The 11,765-nt window shown below is 45.1% G+C and overlaps 1 protein-coding gene across 1 annotated transcript in view; it reads left to right on the forward strand.

Moving 5' to 3' along the window:
* GRID1 (glutamate ionotropic receptor delta type subunit 1) overlaps positions 1 to 11,765 on the forward strand; it is a 902,002-nt gene that overhangs the window by 833,697 nt on the left and 56,540 nt on the right. The window contains exon 13 of the mRNA XM_013006314.2: positions 7,289 to 7,484. Within this exon, the coding sequence (XP_012861768.1) occupies positions 7,289 to 7,484 (196 nt within the window). The remainder of the gene's footprint in view (positions 1 to 7,288; positions 7,485 to 11,765) is intronic.

Raw genomic sequence — 11,765 nt, forward strand, 5'->3', positions numbered from 1 at the left:
CACAATTGATCTGTGAATTGTGATGAATTGTATGAGCCCCAATAAATTAATTAACAAAAAAAAATGTATCTCAGACATACAAAGAACCTTCAAAAAGTTCATGGGAACAATCTGTTTTTAATTACATTTTTCCCATGAGAGTTTTGAAAGTGTGTCCGGTTGCTGTACTTGTTAGGTACTGTCAAGTCGGTTTCAGCTCACAGGGACACTCTGTGAAACACTAGCTGGTCCTGTGCCATCCTCATCGCTGCTCTTACGTTTACGTTCATTGTTGTAACCACTGTGTCAGTCCGTCTCATTGAAGGCCTCCTTCTTTTTTGGTGCCCCACCACTTTACTAAGTATGATGTTCTTTTCCAGGGACCAATCTCTCCCAACAGCACGTCCCAATACAGTACACCAACTCTTGCCATCCTTGCCCCTAAGTAGCATTCTGACTGTACTTCTTCAGAGGGATTTGTTTATTCTTCGGGCAGTCCATGGTGCTTTCAATATTCTTCACCAGCAGCATCATTCCAAAGCATTGCTTCTTCTTTAGGCTTTGTTATTCAATGCACAACTTTCACATGCACATGAGGAAATTGAACATACCATGGCTGAAGAAATTCACTAGAGCCCACTTTCAAAAGGAATAGCACCTAGGATCTTACAATTTTGTTTCAAAACAATCAGTCAACTACGTGCACAGGGAAGAAGCATATCAGCATTTGTGATCATAGGTTTATACATGTAAAAATCCAAAATCAGAGGAGGGAGTGATATCAGAGCTTTAATTCTGAGCACCCAGTTTGCGGAAGGCTATGGAGGATAGTGGAAACCTAAAATCCATATGCATGGTTATCAAGAGGGATAAGCCTCTGTCTAGAGATGTAAATAGCCTGCTATCAGATAGAGAGCACTGTAAAGTCAATTACGGGAGATGCAGTTAGGTTAAAATGTAACATCTTATCATTTGATCCCCCTTTTCACTCATTTTAATTTTGTTCCAGCTTTTAATATTTTATGCTTTCTTTCTAATTGATATTTTTCTCTATTTTGTCATTGTAGTTTTTTGTTGTAGATATTTGCTTGTTTATTCACTTTTTTCTTTATATAAATCCAGGATAGATAAATCAATTGAATCAGTTCCTGGATTAATAATTACCTAGGGGGATGGCAGTGGAGGCTGTGGGGAGATAGGAGGCGAACAAAAATGAGTACAAGAAAGAAGAAAACATTCACAATGGACTGTGGTGATGGTTGAACAATCCTAGTAATATCATTGGATGACTGAGTTGTGTGATATGTGAACTATATGCCAATAAAATTATAAGAACAATAAAGAAGGCAATACCATGTCTTGGGTCAGGCACACCTTCATCTCACAGTAACATCTTTGCTGTTCAATACTTTAAAGAGAACTTGTGCAGCAGGTTTACCCAATGCATGCATGCATCATTTGATCTCTCGACTGTTGCTCTATGAGCACTGATTGTGGTTCCAAGCCAGATGACATTCTTGATAACTCAGCCTTTTCTTCATCTATCACGTCCTCTATTGGTCAAGTTGTGAGGGTTTTGGTCTTCTTAACATTGAGTTGTCATCCACACTGAAGACTGCAGTCCTTGATCTTCATCAGCATGTGCTTCAAGTCTTCTTCGCTTTTAACAAAGTTGTGTCATCTGCATATCACATTTTGGTAATAAATGACCCTTCCACCAATCCTAGTGCCACGTACTTCTTCTTCTTCTTTTTTTAAAAAATAACTTTATTAGGGGCTCATACAACTCTTATCACAATCCATACATACATCAATTGTGTCAAGCACATTTGTACATTCATTGCTCTCATCATTCTTCTTCCTATCATCCAGCTTCTGTGAATATTTGCTCAGCGTACAGATTGAATAAGTGTTGTGAGAGGACAACCTTAACCCATACCTTTTTAAAATTTTATTTATCTTTAAAATCAGTTTAAGGGGAGGCACTCTTACAGCTTTTAAAACATTCCATACATCGATTGTATCAAGCATATTTGTATATATGTTGCCATCATTATGTTCTAAACGTTTACTTTCTATTTGAGCCCTTGGTATCAGCTTCTCTTTTTTCCCTCCCTCCCTCCCTCCGTCTGCCTCCCACCCTTGTGACCCCTTGATAAATTATGTTATTAGTACTTTATTTTATTTTTCTGTGTGCACAACTGCATTTTGATTGGTGTACAAATCCTGCATGAGCCCAATTAAGAGTTCTAAAGTTACCATTCTTCTCAAGGCTATCCATACCTTGAGGTGGTCCACACAGTCAAATGCCTGTGATGAGTCAATTAAACACAAGTAAATATTTTTCTGGTATCTGGCAGCTCCCTGTCGATGTCCTGCTGCAACCATTATTGGATGATCTTCAGCACAATTTTACTTGCATCTGATATTAATGATAATGTTTTATTTGAGCATTCTATTGGTTAACTTTGCTTTGGAATCGGTAAAAATTTGGATCTTATCCAGTCAGTTGGCCCAGGAGCTGTCTTCCAAATTTCCTGGCATAGGTGAATGAGTGTTTCTAGGGCTTCATCAGCTGTTGAAACCTTTCCAGTGGGATTCCATCAACTCCTGGAATCTTGTTTTTGACTGATGCTTCCAGTGCAGCTTGGATTTCTTCCTGAAATACCATTTTTGAAGCTGCCTTGTAGTAAGATTGATTTATGGGAAAATGTGGTATGAAAAAGTGCCTAGCTGAGTGAACCATCTATTATGGAATGGATGGTTTCCCCCCACAAATAGGTGTCCATTTGGCTAGGCCATGGTCCTCAGTATGACGTAGTCATACTCCATTTTTTTTACCTAGTCTGGTCATCCTATGTGCTGTGAAGTCTGATCTCTCTGATGTTGTTGGTGTTAGGTGCCATTCAGGTGGTTCTGACCCGTAGTGACGCTATGCACAACAGAGCGAAATGCAGGACAGTCCTACACCAACCTTACAATTGTTCCTATGCCTGAGCCTGTTGCTGCAATCTTGGTGCCAGTCTATCATGTTCAGGGCTCTTCTCTCTTTTGCTGCCCCTTCACTTTGCCAAGCATGAAGTCCTCTTCCAGAGACGGTTCTTGCCTGACAATATGCCCAAAGTTTGTAAGACAAAGTCTTGCCATCCTTACCTCTAAGGAGAACTCTGGCTGCACCTCTCCCAAGACAGATCCGTTTGTCCTGTAAGTAGTCCATGGTACTTTCAATATGCTTCTCCGGCCCCATGATTCAAAGGCATTGATTCATCGTCAGTCTTCCGTACTCAATGACCAACCTTCACATGCATACAAGGAGATGGACAAGACTATGGCTTGCCAGGCATACCCTAGTCCTCAGAGTAACATCCTTGCTTTTCAATACTTTCAAGAGGTCCTTGGCTGCAGATTTATATAAAGCAACATAACATGTCTTTTGATCTCTTGGTGGAAGCTTCCATGAGCATTGATGGTGAATCCATGTAAGACAAAATCCTTGACAACTTCAATCTTTGCTCCATTTATCACGATGTTACCTAGTGGCTCAGTGGTGAGGATTTTGGTCTTTGTTACATGCTAATGCGGGCATAATTAGTAGCAGTTATATTCACGAAGTAGGATTCTATCTACAGATTCAGTTATATTTTGAATACATTTATTTTGATATGTTAAAGGGGCTAAACAATCAAGAAAATAGATCCTAGAGGAGAGTACATCTTTTGGACCCAGAACGACTGTGCTGGGGACCTCCTAGAATAAGAGGAGGCAGAGAGAGTGCCTTCCACTACAGCCAGCACTCGAAACTCAGATGCAGAACCTGCTGAACTGTGAGAGAATAACTCTTGCTGTGTTAACACCATCCACTTGTTGAGTTTTTGTTTCAGTGTTACCAGGAAGCCTAGACACCCTCCTTGGGCACAACTGAAGGAGACAGGGTGGGACTCTCAGGTGGTGTATGCTGAATTGGAGGCAGCTATTCTGAGAGGCAGCGTGCCAGTGGTTTAGTGGGTTACATTTTGGGTTGACCGACTGCAAGGTCAGCAGTTTGAAACCACCAGCTTGGCTGAGAGCGATAGATGAGGTTTTCCACTCTCACAAAAGGTTACACGGTCTCAGAAACGCACAGGGTTCCTTCTTCTCTGTCCCCTAGCGCCATTGTGGGTTGTCATCAACGTTATGGCAACAAGGGAGCTCCGAGAGGCAACAGACTCTCATAAAGGCCTTTTGGGAGACCGTGATATGCTCATAGGAAACAGCAAGGGTGGATCCCTGCAATCAGGGCAGAAGGTTCAGAGGCACAGATCCACTTGACTTGCCCCCCCCCCCAAAAAAAAAAAAAAAACCCAACTGTAGTGGTAGGTCGTTGGAAATGTGAATTTGCATTATGGTGCAAAGAATATGGTACATGCCCTGGACTCCCCAAATGCACTGACAACCCTGTCTTGGAAGAATTCCAGCCCAAGTGTTCCTTAGAAGTAAGCGAGCATGGTGATGCTTTATCTCAGGTGCTTTGGACATGGGATCAGGAGAGACCCGTCCCTGGAGCAGACATTACGCTTGCCACCAAGAAAGCGGACGGCTCTCAACAAGATGGATTGACACGTTTGCTGAACCTAATAACAACAACCTTCTGCATGGTGCTGTCATGATAGGCACCTGAAACCATGCATTTGTCAAAACCCATAGGCTTGTACAATCCAGAGTGTGAACCCTATTTAAAACTGTGTATGTTAGTTAATAGCAACAGTGTCTCCATATTGATTCATCAGTTGTAACGAAGGTACCACACCAATGAAATATATTAGTAATAGGAGAAGCAGAGGGGGGAGGGAGGCATATGTAACTCTGTGCTTTCTTCATTGTCTGAATAAACCGACGCTGCTCGGTTTAATTTTCAATTAAAGACTAATTGAAAATAAATAAAAACATGGAGGAGAGGCTGCCCCCTGGGAGTATCCCAACACTACACACTATCCAGAAGGAGCCCTGGCGATGTGGTCCCCCACTGGCTGCGATCCTCAAGGATGCAGCTTGACATCACCTGCTCTCGGGGCAGTTCTACCCTGTCCTGGAGGGTCACCAGAGCTCAGAATCACCTGGAGGGCAGTGAGTTGGTTTGGGTGGGGAAACATGATCAAAAGCAGTGTAAAGAGATAGGCAGCAGATAAGGACACGGGGCAGGGACGAAGCCGGGAAGTGTTCACACTTGCCAAGTGAGACTTCCTGAGTGAATCTCAACTCAGGGGCAACTCGGGGCTGTGCCGTGTAAGACATTCTATGCTTCGTAGCTCCCTGGGAATTCAGTTTCCAGTGTAGTCCACAGGCAGTTTGTCTGTTAGGGAGCTTTGGTCCTGTCCATGTTCATTTGGAGGTCGCGTCCCTCCTGGCCCTGTGTACTCCCAGATTGATCGCTATCGTCAGACTCTCCTGCTCAGACCTCCAAGGAGGCGTGCCTTCATTCACCTGGACATATCTTGGAAGAAAGGAGAACACTCAGAATGTTCCTTAGTGGCAAAGATGGCAAGACGTCTGCTTATGTCCTTTGGACATATGATCAGCAGAGCTCCTTCCCGGTAAAAGAGCATCACGCTTAGGAAGGTGTAGGGGCAGGGAAAGAGAGGAGGATGCTCCCCAAGATGGACTGACTCAGTGGCTCCGACATAAGAGCCATCGTGAGGATGGCGCAGGTGCGGACAGTGTTTGCTTGTGCCCTGCACAGTGTCACTATGAATTGGAAATGAATCTACAGCACTTGACAACAACAACAGCCCTGAAATGTGACAACAATACCTACTGGTGTGATTCACCTGGGCAACCTTTGCAAAAAGGAGAGGGTCTCCCCCTGAGTTGGGCGAGAGCCCTCAGCTCAGGTTGGAATATGGTGGATGGAGGTAAGGGTGAGGCAGGCACAGGAAGATGCTGGTGGCACTGTAAGGCGAGGGCTGTGAGTTATAGTGGAACAGAAACAGGCTGAAACCAGAAACATCAGGATGCCTGCCGTCTTAGGGAAATATTCCCCGAGCCTCTGAACATGGGCACCGATGTGAACGAGAACCAGAGAGAAGAAATCTCCATTTCAAATGTGGGGCTGAGACAGTAGCTCTGAGCTGCCGAGTTGTCGTACATTCACTCCATACTCATCAAAAGTGCAGTAATTTCGAGCAGTTCAGTATTTAGAATCAATTGTGTAATTCATCCCGATGTTTCCCATTCATCAATGCCTTGTGTTTGTTTGTATCGCCAGGAGAAAAATAAAAACACGGGGAGACAAGATCCCCTCTCCTTTCGTTACCAGCAAATTACCACAGAGTTACAACCCTAGGGGCCTTCAAGCAAAAGAACATCTTGCTTCAATTAGATATAAATAATGAACAATAATTAGAAAGATTTCTTCATCGAATTTGTTACTTTATGTTTCCTTTCATCTGTAATGTATTGAACTGAGCTCTGGGTCTGGGCCGGTAGCAGGGCCTGAATGAACATCACTGTGGAGTGAGTCTCTGGAGAAGGAGGCCCTCCCTGGCCGGACTATGTCTTCCTTTCCCAAAGGGCACTTGGGATGCTATGACACTTCCCCAGGGCATTCCTCCTTGCAACATGGACCTGGCCACTGCCACCCATCTCTCCTCAGTGGACAAGAGTTCACAAAACAAAGGTCTTAGGGGTGCTTTATACTTTCTTCATTTGGTGACCCATATGGCATCTTATAAATAGGATTAAACCTTCACATTTCAGTTCGTGTCATTAACAAATTCTGGTTTCTTTGTTTTCTTGAAACACAGACTTGGTAGGGGTGACGTTTCCAAGCACATATCTAATACAACTGCAGAATTGCTGTAGGCTCGGGAGGGGATGCAGTCCTTGAACATACCTGCCCCACGCTGGCCCCGAGGGGCAAGAATCCCAGGAGCAGCATCATGAATCTCCCCAACGTGTTCCGTTTTATTTTTTCTTGCTCTTGTTGGAGGCACTCAGGGATGGCCTCTCATTTTTGCCCTATTTTATATTGTGATGATCTGTTTATAGATCTACTTCCCCTATTAATCTATAAGCGCTTTGAAGGTAACAACCTGACCTCATTATCTCCCAAGCTCTACACAGGACTTGGTTTTATTTCGTGCGTCTGTGGCGAGGAAGTGTTATTGTGATCGGATGAGTTCATCATCTGGCGTGCTCACGAGGCTAAAGTCAGCTCCCTGCAGACTGGGAAGGAAGGTGCCTGGTGGGCAAGGCAAGGCAGGACCGAAGGAGGGGCAGCTGCAGTGTGGTTGCGCAGCACGGACCCACATTTTGCTGTCTTTCTGCCTTCCAGGACATTCCAGGACCTGTCCAAACAAGTGGACCTCTCCTACGGTACGGTCCGGGACTCTGCTGTGTATGAGTATTTCCGTGCCAAGGGCACCAACCCCCTGGAACAGGACAGTACTTTTGCAGAGCTCTGGCGGACCATCAGCAAGAACGGCGGGGCTGACAACTGCGTGTCGAATCCCTCAGAAGGCATTCGCAAGGTAGGTGGAAGGGACATCTGGGCTAGTGAAAGGCAAGGGTGGGGTCGAGGCTGCATGCTCTCTGAGGCAGGAGTCGCCTCTGAAGGATCCTCCACCTCTGCAGGCAGAGGTGATGTCAAGGCAGGAGATCTACAATGGAGACATGGGGATCCCTCAGGGGACGACCCCGTTCTCAGTACCAGACACAGAGGGGCTATGTGGTATGTGTTTTCCATGTTCCTCCCGTGTGGATGGCAAGCTAATACCAGGAAGAATGAGCCCAGGCCCTGGGCCTAGCTGTTCAAAATCTCTCTAGGGTTGCTGGAAAGAGGAGCCTGTCCACTCTGATGTGGGGTGATGGGTGGGAAATGAAGAGTGAGGGGGTGGGGACTTGTGAGAGTGTGAGAAACTGGGGCCAGGGTGAGGAGGGCTCCATGCCTCCTGTAAGAAGCACTGGACAAGGCTCCGCCAGTGGGTGGGTCTGCAGCACTGTGCGCTGGAGAAGGGTGCGTAGGGAGGGTGTTCAAGACATAAGCCCAGAATGGAGGTGCTACGTATTTGTGAGCAAGTGTAGGAGGTGATGGTGGAGAGAGGCGGGGGTTGGTGAGAGAAGGGTAGAGAAAGGGCACCAGGTCACTTGACAGTATGTCAGACACTATTAATTGCGGCTAGTTTCTCACCATAATGGGAAGTAAGCATGATCATTCCATTTCACAGAAGGGCATCAGACGTTTGGGGATCAACTCCTTGTTACTTGTGGACTCGTAGACTGCTTGAGTTCGGGATGAGGATTTTGGCATTTCTTCACCAAGTGTTAGGGAATTCTTCAAGGCCTTTGGGAAAGAAAAGGGTGGGCTAAAGACAGTCGTAGACTTTCCTTATTGCTTTTCTGTTCAGTGACCCCATGTCCCCATGGGTAATGTCTCTGAGGTCTTCTGTGGAAAATTCCAGAAAGCGGTGCAGCTGCATGGTTAGAGCTATGTTTCTCTGAGAAGACTGGCTGGCCATTCTGCTTCCTATTCAATCCCTACCCATCGATTCTAACGCTGTGGCCTTTGTGCATGCACATGCTCATGCGCACAAACACACACACACACTCACATGTTCACAGACTTACCATCCTCGTATACGTGTTTACGTGTGCATGCCTAGAGTCAGACACATTCACTCACAGGTGCTCACTTGACATTCAGTGACACACACTAACACACTCACTGTGTACCTCATGCACACACACACACACCATCTTGTAACACACACATACATGTAACATTCACCTATCCACATTAACACACTTGCTCACATGCACATATACACATGCGCAGACATATTCTCACACATATATGCAAACAGCACATACCCACATATTCATATGTGCTCACGTGCTCTCCATCCAAAGCTATGTGGTAATGGCCTGTTTTTAATGCAGAAGGCAGTAAGAAGCAAATGATTTGTGGCAACGAAGGTCCATGCCCCTGTTCATGATGAGAAGGTTCCTCAGAAATTTGGCAAGCCCCTGGTGATAGTCTGGGTACTTTAGAGAAACAAATCCACAGAAACTCATGTATAAGAGAGAGTTTTATAGAAAGGGTAAGTGCACATCGAGAAAACATCCCAACCCAGTGCTGCCCAAGCCCACAAGTCCAACATTAACCCATATGTCCGATGTCCGACACCAGTCCACAAAATCCTCCTCCATCTCACAAAACACACACAATGATGCCGAGTACAGGAGGAAATCCGAATCAGTGAATGTGTAAGCATCTCAGCGCTGGCAGGGGTCTCCACAAGGCTGCTCCAGCACCCAGGGCTGCATCGGGGTAGGTCCATGTGGCTTCTCCTTGGGGGTGTCTTGCAAGAAGTGAGTCTTGCCAGCTGAAGCAGGGAATTGGCTAAGGAAGGTGCACCCTGGTCCTACCATCAGATAGCAAGAGACCCGAGAACTCGAAAGGCAAGGCTCACCGAGCCATTTATCCCTCTACCCTTCACTTAACCCCACATGTGTTTATCAGCCAGGTTGGCACAATAAGCTAACTACCTCACCCCTTCCAAAAAGGCCTGCTCATGCCAGAGAGGGGCAGGGACCTGAGCCCGTCTTCGGAAGGAGCTCAGGATCTGTTCAGTGGAGAGTGTGACACTGGCTCATGGATCCTTCAGGGAGTCCCCACTGGGAGGGTTTTTCTCTGAAAGAAATATACAGATTGGAGTGACTTTTCTTTGTTGCATGGCCTTGAGGTACAGCAGACAGTATCTGAACTTTGGGGTCTGATGCATTTAGATGTGGATTCCAGTTCTGAGACTCACTAATTGTGTAAATTGAGCTTGTTCCTCTCCTTCCTTGGGACTTCCCAGAGTTCAGAGAAGCCCCAACAACTTTTTGTTTGGGGATCTTGTTAGCCACCGTATTTTAAAATATGGAGGTTTTAGTTGTTGATATCCAGCAAAGTAATACTTTAACAGGAGGAGTGGAATGCAAATATAACTGTGCTATTCACATGTTTACAAGAATTATTAAAACCTCTTTATTCTTAGTATGTGACAAATGGTGGTGTGCTGACCTCAAGCTGCAGGGGATGCTTGCTTTTGTGCCACTAAATCTTGGTGGGTCATGGTGACCTCATTTAGAGATAATGAATGAAAGTTTATTTAATGTCTCTTATGAATGTCAAGAGCTGGACCAAATGGCTCGTCTGCTTTCTCTTGTAGAAAGGCAGCTCTTCCGGTCATGTGGGCTTCTAAAAAAGATTCATTGCTGCAGTGCTACAACAAGTACTGCTTATCAGAAAAGGATAACTACATTTGACTTTATTAAACTTCTGTTCATTATAAGGCAGTTGGAGGAAAATATAAAAGATAAGACACAAACAGCCTAGAAGGAAAACTTCATTACGTATATTAACAATATGGAATTGATATCGTAAATATCTCAAGAATTTTCACAAATCAATAAGAAAAGTTCAAACAATTTAATAGAAAAATGGGCAAAAGACTTACACAGGGATTTTTTTTTTTTTTTTTTTTTGCAGAAGTGTAGACATAGATGATCAATAATCCTAGGGCGATACTTAAAAAATCATATATGATCCAGGAGATACAGATCAAGACCACAAAGATACCAATGAGATTGGCAAAAACAGAGTTGGTAGAGTAGAGTTGGTTTCATAGATTCTTTGTTGATTTGGGGAGTGTTTGTTCATATACACTGTAAGCAAACAATTCCATTTCAAGGAATGCACCCAAGGAAATGGCATGGTGGAAGGGGGCGGTCATGTCTGACACCCTCTGGCTCCACAACGGGCAGGAGAATCCAATTCTCCACTAGCTAAATGCCGGTTCCTGGCAGGCAGAGGCTGGGCATGCCTCCTCCTTTACATTATCTTGACAACCACCTTCCCTGCCACAGCACTCTATTTCCCTGCTGGGTCTGATCATCCACCACATGGGGCACCTAGACTTTACATTCATTCATGTGGATGGGGCTTAGTAGGCCACAGAATGTTAAGGATGATGTTCTTTTGTCTGCAGAGCCTTTTCTCGGCCATGCTGCCAGGCTCCCCTCTCTCTGGTTCTCGTCCTCTGGGCCACGTGGTCCCTTGGCCTCGGTCAGTGCTTGGGCATGTGTTACAACGTTCCTGTAGTGCTAGTGAGGAATCAATGACACCCGCTTGAAATGCTGCCTCGTGCCTGAAGGCATTCAAATGTACTCGTTCTGATTGCTGTACACAGGGGCCTCGGACATATTCCTCTTCTGGCTCTCCTTTCTTGGCAGTCATAAGTGTCTCTCTTCCTGTCTTGAAGAGGTCTCCCTTTATACCCAGTTGCAATGGTCTTATTGGTCTTCCCCCACCAGTCATTTGGATAGAAGATCTATCCCAGGTAATTTCACCGCAGTGCCCAAAGTAAACTCGGGCATCAAATGAACTGCAGAGGAAAATAAAGGCCATATAGCATGGCTTATAGAGTCCCCAATCCTGGAACCAATCCACAGGATCATTAACAAGGAAAGCTATTGTCTACCATGACATGGAGGAGCTCACACTCATGCAAATGGTTTGGCTGGGTCATAGCCAATTAAGATTGATTTTTAAAACATTAAAAAGGCAACTTCATGTCATTTAACTAATAGGAAATAGCACTGAGCATTGTGTTATTGGCAGGTGCCGCCAAGTTGGTTCTGACTTCTAGTGACACTACGGACAACAGATGAGACAGTTAAAGTTTATTGTGCCATCCTGGCCGATAAACACATGTGGGGTTAGTTGAAGGGCAGAGAGATAAGTGGCTCGGTGAGCCTCGCCTTTC

This window comes from Echinops telfairi, unplaced genomic scaffold, assembly GCF_000313985.2.
Source record: "Echinops telfairi isolate 266 unplaced genomic scaffold, ASM31398v2 ScPeMD7_2010;HRSCAF=2546, whole genome shotgun sequence".
In the NCBI taxonomy this organism is placed as follows: Eukaryota; Metazoa; Chordata; class Mammalia; order Afrosoricida; family Tenrecidae; genus Echinops; species Echinops telfairi.